The sequence below is a fragment of the Sorex araneus genome, chromosome 3 (genome assembly GCF_027595985.1).
Source record: "Sorex araneus isolate mSorAra2 chromosome 3, mSorAra2.pri, whole genome shotgun sequence".
Taxonomy (NCBI): Eukaryota; Metazoa; Chordata; class Mammalia; order Eulipotyphla; family Soricidae; genus Sorex; species Sorex araneus.
Window position 1 is genome coordinate 6,211,140 of NC_073304.1, and position 14,022 is coordinate 6,225,161.

Here is a 14,022-nt window from a genome sequence, read left to right on the forward strand (position 1 = left end):
GTACATTTCCCACCACCAATCTCCCCAGTTTCCCTCCCGCCCCCACCCCATCTGCCTCTATGGCAGGCACTGTTTCCTCCCCTCTCCTCTTTCCTCCTGGGTCTTATGGTTTTCAGTACTCACACTGGGAGGATATTGTGTGTATTCCTTTACCTACTTTCAACACTCAGTTCCAATCCAAAATGATCATTGATAATTTCCACCTACTATTTTTATACTGGTCCCTTCTCTATCCTATCCTACAACCCCAGACACTCTCGTGGCAAGTTTCCAATCACTGACCAGTCCTCCTGGTCCCGTATTCCCTGGCGTGGACATTGAGAGCTGTGTTCTGGAGGGCGGGTGCCCCGCCCCTGAGGATCCAGCAGGGTGAGCACTCACTCGGGGCTGAGGGGCCCTTCGAGCTGCTCAGAACTGGCAGGAGCTAGCAGGTGGGAAAGGGCCCGCCTCGGTCCAGTCCCTACCCAGAAGCCTTTGCAGCGCTAACCCTTTCTTTCCGCTTTCCGCGCCAGGCCATGGGGTTCTCGGCCTCGGCTGTCTCCTGGCTTATAAACCATCTTAGGAAAAGGGTCTCAGCCCTGCCCTGGCCCCATCCTGTCAAATCCCAGGGTCCCCCGAGCCCCTTCTCAGCCTTCGAGGGCTCTGGATCCCTCGCACTGAGCGAGGACTTTGGGGCAGCCCCTGCCCTCTGCTGTCCCTGGGGCTCTCGGGGTGTCAGCACTCCTGGGGTGTCGCTGCAAAGGTGAAGGCAGACACATGTGGAATTTGGCCCCTCGCCTTAGTCACGTGACTCCCTACCAGGGAGCCTAGGGGGGTCTGTGCAAGGCCCCGTCACGGTGGGGCCAGGGTGCCGCCGGCTGGGATTGAGGGGGGTCTAGGTGGCCCTACGACTGGCTCCACTGTTGGGGAGACTGTCTGCTGCCACCCACATGGTTGGGGGGATGGTACTGGGGAGATTCTGACCACGGGGTGCCCCCATGCCACCAGGTGCCAGGCGCTGGCTGAGGGGGAGCAGGAGCAAGAGGGGAGTGGGGGGAGCTGGGGAGCAGGAGGGGGAGGGGGAGGGGCATGCACCCACGCCATTCACTCCTGCCCACCAGGCTCACCCCAACAGCTGTGCAGATCCCCTGAGCTCAACCCAGGTGGCGCCACGGGCACCTGGGCATGAAGGGGGAGGGGCGCAGAGGCTGATTCTGCTGATCTCTGGCCACAACCTCTGGGAAAGTGGTGTCTGAGCACTAGGATGGGAGTAAACGCTCCCTCCTCCTTCGGGCTGTCCCAAGACCGAAGGCCAGGCTCAGTCCCCATGTCCAGTGTAACCAGGGCTGAGCCCTGAGGACCCAGTGGCCTGCAGTCTGCTCCCGCTGAGACTCTGGGAGCCCTTGGATCCTGGGGACCCAGCCATGCTGCCACGTCAGAGCCGAATCAGGACCCAGCCTCGGAGGGCTGCGGAGAGAGAGGGGGAGGGCATTGTAGGCTGTCAGTCCTCGGGGGTGATGATACACATCCAAGTTGTGCCTTAGAATGATCTAGAAGGGTGATCCGGACCCACCTTTGGGTGCTAGAAGGATGGGGGTTGGCGGGGGTAAACACAGGTGCAACCAGGAGGTACGTTCTGTTTGCGTAAAGAAAGTAGATTTGGGGGGTGGCCTGGGTGATATTTTTTTCTGAAAAGGGGGCAGTCGATGGGCCAAGATACCTTTGAGAACCTCCAAATTCCTGAAGAACCAAGGAAGCCGGTCAGAGGACTTCTAGGGCAGATGTTCCTTCACTAAGTTTCAAATGAGCAGGTGTGGACGCTCACTGGGGGCTTGCCGTTCCCCCAGCTTCCATTTTCGTGTTCAGTTCTGCTTTGGCTAACAGGACAAAACAGAGGTTTACACAAGGAAATCGTGCCGGGTGGGTGAATACCACGATACTGGAAGGAAGAAAGAACACGAATAGCTTTTTGTTTTCCATTGCACCTTTATTTACTCTTTTCACCGTTAAACATTTCCATAGTCTTTCCGGGAATCACACAGAGCGTGGTAGCTGCCTCCCTCCCCCCACGCCCCATTCCCTTCCTTGCTGACCAGCCTCCTCGGGCACCTCCTTATCATGTCACAACCTGCAGTGACCCCGAGGGGTGCAGCTTAGCTTAGGGAGAGGTGCAGAGCCGCCCCCGGGAAGCTGTGGGGTGCACGTCCTGGCCCCGGACAGCCCCTTCGTTCACTTGCTCCCTCTCCGCCTCCTCCCCCAGCCGACCCTGGGGGCAGCTGGACGTCACCCCAGGATCGCCCCAGTAGCCTGCAGTACCCAGTCCCTGCGGGACTAGGGAACCCCAAGGACGGGGTCAGAGTTCTAACTCACTACTCATGGCCACACTTCCTGGACTTACTGAGCACTCCTGTCTCTCACTGGCTCTTCCCCTGGGTTACTGCGCGATTCAGTGACACCAGGGCTATTTCCCGGTCTTGCCAGCTCGCTTCTCTCTGGTGGGGAAGGCCAGCGTCGGGGGCTTTAAGATCTACAAGAGTCCGGTTCTTAGCAGAGCCCAGCAAATGGCTGTCCGGGTTGGAATCTCACAGCCCACCGCTTGGGGAAGGGACAGTCTGGCAGCAGAACCTCCTGGCACACTGAATCCAAGCAGGTGGGCGGCGGCTGTTTTGCCCCCCCCCCCGGGCACAGCTGGCACAGGCCGGTGAGTTCGGCCGCTCTCTTTAAGGCTGCTCTCTACAGACACAAAGGCCTGTGGGCAGACAGGGCAAACTTGTGTTGATCCCACCTCCCAGCCAGCAAGGAAGTGGCTTCAAGTAGTCCACAGGGGGAGTGCCACGAAGCACAAAGGTCCTCTAGGGCTATCGCTAGGTCCCCTTCCTGTGCCTGGGACGTGTCACCTGTCGGGGGGTGGCCTCAGAGTCCGAAATAGGCCACATGAACTCTCCTGGGGAGGGGGTTTCGTGTGTTTTCACACCCACCTTCCTCCCCAAGGCGGCTCACTGAGGAAGGAATTATGCACCAAATACTGAACTGCTCCTCTTGCACGAGGCCATTAAAATCAAGATCTGATCAACAAATGGTCACAAGAATGAAATAATGGTGCCCACAGCAAACCCAAAGTCCTAGGGTTCATGTGCAAAGACACAGGCATCCCCACTGGTAGTCCTTGTAAAATGGTTGTGTGTGTGTATGTGTGTGCGCGCGTGTGTTTGAAGCTGATCTCTCATTCAGCCCTTGTTCATGCATCATTCTCGGTAAGGATACAGTACCCCTAAAGTCCACACACCCACAGTCATTTTAAATCTCGGATTGAGTAACAAAAGGCCACTCAACGGGACAATCTTAAAACATGCACCAACCAAGCCCACGGCTGGTAGTATGGAAAAATATCCTCCAGGTTAAGTAGAGAGAGAGAGAGACAGAGACAAAGAGATGTGGGGGGAGGCAGGGAGGGAGAGAAGGATGACACATGTCAAGAGAGGTAAATCTGCAATGGCGACACGACGGAATGTCTGCAGTCTCGGGGAAAGCTGATGGAAACAAGGAAAGCTCTATGAATCCAGGAGCGCCTCTCCCAATATTTGGTTCATGCTAAAAAATAGAGCACGTTTATTAAAAATATATCTTTATAAACCTTAATACGAACAGATAACACACGTCAAGCCAATGAAAAAAAGAAAAATAAGTTATCTCCGGGTATCAAATAGACACTTGGGATGGATGGGATGTCGGCCCAAGGACGGCGGGGTGGGGGGTTTCTCCTACTGATCGGAGGGTGAAGATGAGCTGCGTGGCGTCCTGGGGGCCACGCTGACCAGCGCCGGAGGGGTCAGCAGGCCCGGCTGATGGATTCCCGCACCCGTGCTCTCCATGAGTTGTCGGAGGCGGAGTTTCCCTGGGCTCTTGCGGGCCCCGGGCCAAGGACACAGAGTTCCTCGAGGAGTGAGTGAGTTCCGTGGGATTCATTGTGCTTTAGGGTCTGCTCCTGGCGGCAGGAGAGGCTTATTTCTGGGCCCTTGGACGAAGTTCGAAGGTGCGGCCGTTCCTGTGTGTGTGGCCACGTGGGCCCGACGGCCACGGCGCTGGGCTTCCGGTCGAGCCACACAGCGGCCTCCCATTGCGTGGGGGCCATTCACAGGGTGGTGTATATGTACACAAAGATGATCACCACGAGGTTCAGGATGGTCCCGATGATGCCCAGCATCGCCAAGACACTCTCCTCCTTGCTCTCTTTCTCCTGGCCCCCTCTGTCTTCATCACTGCCACTCGTGAGCACCATCTTGGTGGCAAACGTCTTTATCTTCCTCCCCAGGCTAACCTGTAGCGGGAAAGAGGCAGCACAAAGGATTATCGTTCAGAAGGGCACCGCCAAAGCCAGGCAGGCAGGGGCGTGTGTGTGTGTGTGTGTGTGTGTGTGTGTGTGTGTGTGTGTGTGTGCTGGGGTGCTGTCACCCTGAGGACCAGATCACAGTGGGAGGATAACTCACCATGAGCCCATCTTGGGACTCAGCCCCTCAGCAGTGGAGAAATGACAGAGTTGATGAATCTCAAGGACTACTGGGCTGCCATTGGTATACAGGTGGGAGCCCCGAGCCCAACCTGGGGGCCTGGGGATCCCACCTACTGTACTTTTTTTTTTCTTTTTGGGTCATACCTGGCGATGCACAGGGGCTACTCCTAGCTCTGCACTCAGGAATAGCTCCTGGCTGTGCTCAGGGGAGCATATGGGATGCTGGGAATCGAACCCGGGTCGGCCGCGTGCAAGGCAAACACCCTACCCGCTGTGCTATCGCTTCAGCCCCCGCCCCCTCCACACCTACTCCTGTACGACTCCCCATCTCCTGAAACAGAATATGTACTGTTCAGTTTCCCCTCTCGCCCACGAGGGGGCTTTACACTCGCTCCTGCACTGGGTCGCCCCCAGGAAATGCGTCTTCTCGTGTGTGAACGAAGTGTGCTCAGCTGCGCCCCCCACTGGGTACTGGCAGTGATAAGGAGCAGACGCAATCAGAGAAGATGGTTTACTAAGGGCTGGCAGTAGGGCTCAAACCATGAGACAGTGTTGCGGCCACAAGCGGGCATGTGAGGCCCAAACGTAGGTTCTTCAGAAGCCACGACAAGCTGCAGCTAACACTGTCTCAACTAGGCCTCAGTTTCCGTTTCCCCAGAGCAGGACTTGCAGTTTCTGGTAAACTCCCAGCTGAGTAATTTGCCAAGATAAGGAATTGGGCAGTTGGGTCTGGCCAGTCATGAGGGGTCACTGTTCCCGCCTTAGAAACTGTTGCTAACCACTGCCTAGTTGCTGTAATAGGGCCGATGATAAAAATAGATCAGTATAAATTGCTTCTTAACTCTGAACCCTACATAAACTGCTTGTGATTTGGAGTTGGGGTCCTTGTCAAGACTCTACTGTGTTGGATGAGACTTGGACCCTAGTTCAAGCTAGCGCTGGCTTGGGCTACTAATAATTTAGTTCTTTTGCTTTTGCATTATTGTGCGTGTACTTGGTCTCTCCGAAATTGGGGAGCTGAGACTTGGGCACAACAGGCATATTCATGGGAGGAATAACTGGAACATCTCAGATTAGCACTGCCTGAGTCTTACTTGACACGCAAGAAGGCATCTCCTAGGTCCCTGCACCTGAAAATCTAGAGATAGGGCCGGGAATGTACCTCTAATGCCCCTACCAGCTTCACGGGTGATAGCGGAGGGGGGCGGGGGAGGGTGTGGCTAGAGCCCGCCTCAAAGGCTGGAGTGGACATCACGCAGTTTAATGAACGGGCTGGGTCTACACATGGCAACATGGATACTTAACCAAGAGTGAAAAAAAAGCATGTGAGGCCAGAAAGAGCGATCCCTTCATGAAAACCCAAATCAGGCCACAGCAAACAATAGACATACTTTTGTTAGATCTTGGTGCCCAACCAGATCATGCAGATGAGTCCTTGGACGCTGCCCTACAAGCAGGAAGCAGAACCAGGACCGCACTTTGCACTAAGTGGGGAGCCGAAGCTTGTGAGTCCGATTGATATGGAAAAGGCCAAACCCACCCTCCCTGGCCAGCAAATTCCCGCAGCACAAAGAAGCAGCTTCCCCTTCTCACATACCTCAAACCTAGCTAACCTTTAGATGCAAACATCTTCTGTTTATCACAGACCCCAGCTGTGAGGAAGTCGTGACCTACGCAGCCTAATGCTAGACCATGCTTTCTTCCCGGAAACTGTAACTGACCATGTTTTCTTTTCTGTAACTGATCATGTTTTCTTTCCTGGATATTGTAACTATTTGCCACTAAATAGGCTAAACAATGTATATTTGATACACGCTCATCCTGTACCTCCATTTCCTTGTTTTGATTCTTCCCACTCGGATAAATTTCATGGGCCAGGTTTGCATTAAGCCAGCAAATAAAAGGAGGCTGAGCCGGCTGCTCTGGGTCACTGGAGCTGCGCGAGTTCTGTGATCCTGCGTGAGGCATGATACCTCTCACGGTCCATGTCTCAGTGGTTCAGAGGACCTAACTGAATGTCCGTGCAACAGTTAGAGAAACAATAGACCTACCACCAAAAGACGCGCTTTTTTAAAAAAATTAATTTTATAAAGCAAAGAGACTATTGAGGACCTGGCTTAGCTGTAGGATGTGTTTCTTGTCTGTGTGTGAGGTTCGTCTCTGCAAAAGCTGGGTGGGTAGTACCTGGGTGCTTATCTGACCTGCTTCTGGAAACAGCCAATGGTGTTTCAGAGTCTCTGGGGGCAGTCAGCCTTTCCTGCCACTGACGGGTTCCAAGCCTTGTATCAAATGCTACCCCAGGTGATGATGTGGGGGTGCCAAGTCATCCTGCAGGTCTTGGAACTTTCCAGTCTCCATAATTGATTATTTGGATGAATCTCTACTTACTATTTACCTGTGTATACACCTACCTGTCTGTACAACTATAAATTTACATATCTACCCACCCATCTGTAAATCAACGACATACGAACGTATCTTTGATTACATATATTTTACATATCGACATATTTATGCATCATGTATCTGTGATTGTATGTATTATGTATCTGTTTATTTGTGTATCTATGTATTTACCTGTTTCTGAGATTCTATACTTAGGTACCTATGGTTACATGTGCATTTATATGCATATATGTACCAGATTCTATACTAAGTACTTTGATTCTATGTTTATATATCTGTATATGTATTTATTTGCCCTGTATACCTGTGATTCTCTATATTTACGTATGCACCTATGTATCTGATTCTACATACTCATCTATTTAAAATGTGATTCTATGGCCACTCAACACCTTTATTGCAAACCACAACACCTAATCAGAGAGAGAACAAAAGGGAATACCCTGCCATAGTGGCAGTGTGGGGTGGAGGGAGACGGGACTGGGGAGGGTGGGAGGGATGTTGGGTTTACTGGTGGTGGAGAATGGGCACTGGTGAAGGTATGGGTTCTCGAACTTTGTATGGGGGAACCATGTGCACAAAAATGTATAAATCTGTAACTGTACCCTCACGTTGACTCTCTAATTAAAAATAAACTAATAAAAAAATAAAATGTGATTCTACATCATTATGTATCTTTGTATATTTGCTAATATACATCTATGTCTAAGTATGTGTCTAACTATCTGTATATGTATGTGGTTATACATATATCTATGTATGTGTGTATCTGTGATTGCATTAATTGGGAAGCCATCTATCTCCGGGTATAGATGTGGGGTGATCAAGCAGGACCGTGTAGAGTATAGCTGCCAAGTAGAGTGTCTTCCCACCACCCTCCCTCCCGGTACCAGAACCGTTGAAGACGCCGCCTCTCACTCTCTGATTAGACACAGTCCAGGAGAAGCGCCAGTCTGAGGAGGGACAGTGGGACAGGTGCATGAGGGAAGCCAGGAACCCTTGAAGCAGCGTGGGCGTTCCAGTGACCAAAAGGCTTCACCACCTTCCCAGTGTGCCCCACGGACAGCAGGCCCAAGCTTCCAGGTGGGTTCTATTCCTATGTGGTTTTCTTTCCCTTCCATCTAGTGCAGCTTTAAATACTGTATTAAAAAAACACAGTACATCAGTGCATGTGCACTCAAACGTTAGGGGTCTGGTATTTAACACATACCAACATCCATGATCTCCCAGGGCCCCTTGGCACTTCCCCCTCTACCACCATCCTGACTTCTGACAGCAGACACTAGTTTTGCCGTTTGGTGAATTTTATCCAAATGGAATCATACAGAGATACTAGATGCGGAATGTTCTCTCTCTGCCTTCCCCCCAGACACTGCACTGGTGACTCCCTATGTGTATGTAGTTGGGGCTCACTCCTTTTGGGAGAAGGACCCACTGTCTAATCTTTGTGTCTCACTTCCTTCCTGCGGAGGGGCGTCTGGACTTCTCCCTGGCTAAGGCCATTATTCTGGCAGGAACATTCCTGTCCAGGTCTGCGGGCAAACCTGCAGAGGCACTTCCTGTCACATTTCACATGAATAGAAACGTTTTGCAGCGGGCACGCAGAGACATGTCATCTCAATCCCACATCAGCCAGTCCCAAAACTCATTCGACAGACCCCGGTCTGTGCATCTGTCTGTCCGCCTTTGCCAAGTGCGTTTCAAATCTAATGATTTCTCCCCCTTAAAGAGCGCAGTGTGCATTTATCTGCTAGACTCTGATGCTGGTTTACAATCTTTTTCTTCTGATGTAAAATGAACACGCATGCTACTTCCTATCAGCTGCAGGCACCCAGGAGAGAGACGGCGAGGGCAGAGGGCAGGCCTGCGTGCGTTCCCAGCAGATACTCTGAGCTGCTGGTCAAAGCAGCTGCTTCTGCTCACTTGTCTGGCAGGACTCGATCAATCACCCCCTTAATTCTGGTGACTCCGCGCGATCCATCAAAGTTACAACCCCCCGAGAAAGCATAAGCACTCGAGAAAGCCATTCCTTTCTCTGCCCTGGTGGTCTGCTCTCCACACCCCAACTCTCTCTTTAAAGGATCTGATGTTTCTTGTTTTCCCTTCTCTGCCACCGAGCTCGATCACAGCTCGGTCGGTCGCTGGCTGAATGCAAGGTGCAGGGTACTGGGGAGGGAGCCGCTCACTTCCTGTCCTTTGCAGGGCCAGGAATAGACAGGCCAAGGTCAGTGTAAAGAGACTAAATTACTGCTGCCTTAAACCCCAAGACCCATCATCCCAGTCACTCGAGCAAAACAAAGACGCTGTCGCAGAGGCTGCCTGGTTTCCAGGCTTAATTTAGCCGCTTCCCCGAGTTAACCTGAACCAACTCGGGAGGGGAATAAGCAGGTCGTGGTGTTTACTTCCTGAGGGCGCTGCAGCAAACCAACGGGCCGGAAGAGTTGCACCCCCAAAGTTGGTTTCTAAGGAGTCTGAGTCATCAGCCTGACTTTCCCTGTGGAAGCTCTGAAGGCTGGGAGTCAAGCTAGATTCCAGAAGGTGGTAAGTGACACAGAGGGTTTCAGGGGAGATAAACTGTCTAAACAGTTTCTTTGCAGAGGGCATGTGCGGGGAGGGGGACGGGCAGGGGGCAAGGTTTTCCAGCCAGGTTATAGAGAATGACCAGTCCTGGAGAACAAAAGAGGCGCAGGGAGAATTGCTTGGACACCAGACAAGTACTAAAGGTGGCCAAACAAAACCAAAATAAACCAAAGGCCATGTCAGGGCTGAAGATGGTAAGTCGAGTTCTCAGCATTCACTCACCCACTCCCTCTCCCACTCCTTCCTGCCCGGGCTGGGCTGAGGCAAAGGGATTCTTTGGAGGTGAAACAAAGGTTCTAAACTTAGACGTTGCTGATGGCTGCACAACTCTGTGAATATATTAAACAACTGAGATGTCAACCTGAGATGGGTGGATTTTGTGGCTGGTAGATTCTATCTAAATTCAGATGCTAAACTTTGCTGTTTTGGTGGTGGTGGTGGTGGTGGGAGGAACAGAATGCCCAGAAATGCTCAGGGGTTACTCCTGCCTCTGCACTCAGGAATTACTCCTGGCAGTGCTCAGAGGACTATATGAGATGCTGGGAATCGAACCTGGGTCAGCTGCATGTAAGGAAAACGTCCTACCCACTGTTCTATCGTTTGAGCCCCAAGATGCTAATCTTAAAAGATGAAGTGTCCAGGGGCTGGAGTGATAACACAACGGGTAAGGCGTTTGCCTTGCACTCGGCTGACCTGGGTTCGATTCCCAGCATCCCATATGGTCTCCCGAGCACCACCAGGAGTAATTCCTGAGTGCAGAGCTAGGAGTATAACCCCTGTGCAGTGCCGGGTGTAATCCAAAAAGAAAAAAAAATGAAGTGACCAGAGGGCTGAGACATGATTCTGTGGCAAAGTAAAGGTCTTTCATGCATGAGATCTGAGTTCGACATCAGCAACACACACACATACACACACACACACACACTTACAGCAGTATCTGAAATGTCAAGTGTCTAGAAATAAATCTAAGCAAAGCATGCAAAACTTTGATAAGACTATTAGAAATCTTTACAGACACACAAGTAGACCTGTGTGAAAATAATCCCATATATGCCTTCAGAGTGGAACTTGCAAGACCAGTTCTTCCCAAAGGATCTGTAGATTTATGGCAATTCTGCCCACATCTCGACCAATGGTTACCGAAAAGGCTGTTTTTAAAAGCACATCAAAGTACAAATGGGCAATAGTCAACATGTTTACCAAACAATAAGGGAGGAGGGCTTGCCTCAAGAATTATTCCACAGGGCTGAGAAGACAGTTTCAGTGGGTAGGGTGCTTGTCTCACACAGGGCCAACCCAGGTTCGATCCCTGGCACCATCAGGACTGATCCCTGGATTCAGAACCAGGACTCAGCCCTGAGCACTACTAGATGTGCCTCCCCACCTCCCCCCCCAAAAAAATTATTCTATGACTGCATAGTAATTAAATTTGAATATGGAAAGATCTAGAGGTCCGTGCACAAAGCTAATCAGTGGGAAGGAGAAACACGCCCTGGGCTAAACTTTTGGAATAACTCAGTCCCTGTGTAGACAAGTAAATGAAACGGAACCAATAGTTCATCGATCCAGATGGATTGATTAGAGGTGCAGCATGTGGCAAAACGTAAGAACTTTCACAGGATAAGAACGGACAGTATTTTCGGGAGCCTGGGCAGAGACACCACTGGCTTTATAGGACTTTCTGGCTTCCATCTGCTCTGCCCCTTCGACTGCAGATATTCTAGTATCTGGACAAGCTAGACATTTCCCTCTCTTGGTCCGAATCTTTTCCTTCTCTCTCTCTCCATGCATCTGTTTATCTCTCTGTTTCTCTCTACCGAAAGGATATTTTTCCATGATAGCTGCCAGAGTCTTGGTTGGTAGACGTTTTGAGACTGTCCGCTGAGTGCTTTTTGTTGTTCAATCAGAGACATGGACAGCCCGTGGGCGTGCGGACCTTTGGTGCACCGGATCCTTCCTGACAACGATGCCAGCCTGAGAGACAGGGATCCTGGTTGTCAGCGACCTCGCTCAGAGACTGCCAGCTCCTAAGTTTAATTCCTGCTTTTCCGAGTCCACAAAACCATTTTTCTCCAGTGAAGCACTACACAATCACTGAGCACTGACCCTGCTTCCTTACTTCTCCAGGGTCCCTTTTCTGGAAAGGTGCTTCCTCCAAATTCCAGTGAGCATGACAAAGGTGCTACACTAAGAAAGGTTTTCCTGAGGGCTAGAGCAATAGTACAGCTAGTAGGGCATTTGCCTTGCATGCAGCCAACTTGGGTTCGATCCCCGGCATCCCATACAGTCCCCCAATCACCACCAGGAGGAATTTCGGAGTGCAGAGCTAGGAGTGATCCCTGAACATCGCTGGATGTGACCCAAAAAGCGAAAAAAAAATTTAAATGCCCCCAAGGGGCAGGCTACCCCCTCAAGGTGATACACAACACAACCTTGAGTGCTGCTGAGAGCAGCCTCAGTCTGAGGGCTGCGGTGCCATGCAGAAAAAACATAGCTCTAGGGCGCCACCATGCCCCCGGCGTTCGTGGGAGGATGCGTCTTTGGGTGGCATGTCATTTCAGCTGCCTGGCTTTGCTGCCTCTGGTGCCACCCTGAAGATGCCTGTGAGTTCTGGGACGAGTTTGTCTCCCTACAGTGTCATGCTCCTCCCGGCTGCGGGGAAGTGCTGCCCTGGGCAGGCTCACCCTCCCTCCCTCCCTCCCTCCCGCTCCAGATGACTCACTCTCCAAGACTGACCAAGGGATCCAAAAGAATACCAACTCCTTCGTCAGCACACTTCCGGTTGCCATTCTGTGCTTGGCATCCGTGTCTCCATCTGTTTTCTCCCAAGGTGCTTGGGAGTCCTGCTAGAACTCCTGCATCGATGGGATCAGTGGCCCTGCCGAGAAGGAGGTCCACACTCCTGCATCGATGGGACCAGTGGCCCTGCCGAGAAGGAGGTCCACGCACAGAGGACAACACAAGGCTCTGGCACTCCAGCCTCCAGCCCCGCCCCCTCCCCCGACCTTTGTTGCTTCTCTCCACCAACTTCTCCAAGCCCCTTACTAAGACTCAGGCTTTTTTTCAACAAGCCACTTGGTGGTCCATAACAAACAAGCAAAGACCCCAGGACAGCCCGACACAACCACGCTCTGCAGTAAGGCTGCTGGGTCTGAGATGGGCGGTGAATCTGGGACAACGGGGCGAACACGGATATCCAAAACCAGACCTGAGCCAGAGAGACAGACCACGAGGCCTGACATCCGCCTTGCATGCAGCCCCTCGAGCTGGGATCTTGGTTCAAATCCTCAGCACCCCATATGGTGCTCTGAGCACTATCAGAGATTGGCCCTGGGCACTGCCAAGTGTGGGTCCAATGACCCGCTAACGAAATGAATATTTTCACAAGTAAAATAAATCTCAAATCCACTTAACAATGGCAAACAACAGTTGTGGTTTTTTTTTGGGCGTTAGTTTTGTTTTTGTATTTTTTTGGGGGGGGTCACCCCTGGTGATGCTCAGGGGCTACTCCTGGCTCTGCACTCAGGAATCACTCCTGGCGGTGCTCTGGGGACCATATGGGATGCTGAGGGTTGAAGCCAGGTCAGCTGTGTGCAGGGCAAGCACCCTAGATGCTGTACAGTCTCTCTGGCCCCACAGACAGTTTTTAAGCCTCACTTGTCTGGAAAGCAAGCCCAAGGAAGAAGAGCAGAAATTTCCTGTCAGGCTAATTATGTCCTTTCACTTTCATCATGTACCAAACACAGACAGACGGAGACGACGGCAACAATAAGAGCTCAGGGGCTTCCGTCTGACGGTCCCGGGCAACCTCCCCTGTTAAGTGCCAAGCGCGGGGCTCACCGGAGCCTAAGCAAGAACGTGTCTCAGCGTCAGCTGTCTGTGTTTAAAGGCTAGGAATCTGAGGGCCAAGGGGACATGGCTGTGTGTCAAGAATGACAAATAGGGGCTGGAGCAATAGCACAGCGGGGAGGGCATTTGCCTTGCATGCGGTCGACCCGGGTTCGATTCCCAGCATCCCATATGGTGCTCTGCGCACCACCAGGAGTAATTCCTGAGTGCAGAGTCAGGAGTAACCCCTGTGCATCGCCGGGTGTGACCCAAAAAAGCAAAATAAAATAAAATAAAAATTAATTAATTAATTAATTAATTAATTTAAAAAAAAGAATGACAAATAAATGGCAAAGGTTTAGCGGACAGTGTTTGCAAAACGCAGTGGCTGTTCAGGCCGATGCCGCTGACTCTTCCAGAGAGACCCACTTACTGGCTGCCAGCTGCTGCCAGGCAAGCGGTACCCCCTTTGGAGGGAAGGAGGGGACGTGCTACTCACATCTTCACTCTGTCTGCACCTCGCTGGCTGACTTCTCTGGGAGTCACAAAGTCACAAAGAAGGGGACAGATGGGCTTGGTGATGCCAAAGCATTAGGAAGGCACCAACTTCTCCATCAGACACGAGCCTCAGAGGTTTCCTGAGATGCAGCCCAGTTTCCCCGGTGTTCCTGGAGCACACACGCCTCCAAGGCCCAAGCATCACGCACCACACAGCCAGG

General features: G+C 51.8%; 1 protein-coding gene across 1 annotated transcript in view; it reads right to left on the bottom strand.

Moving 5' to 3' along the window:
* Positions 1–1,945: 1,945 nt before the first annotated feature.
* The window catches only part of TUNAR (TCL1 upstream neural differentiation-associated RNA), a 42,897-nt gene continuing 30,820 nt past the window's right edge, over positions 1,946–14,022 (bottom strand). Inside the window, exon 3 of the mRNA XM_055133096.1 lies at positions 1,946–4,297. Within this exon, the coding sequence (XP_054989071.1) occupies positions 4,112–4,297 (186 nt within the window). The 3' untranslated portion in view covers positions 1,946–4,111. The remainder of the gene's footprint in view (positions 4,298–14,022) is intronic.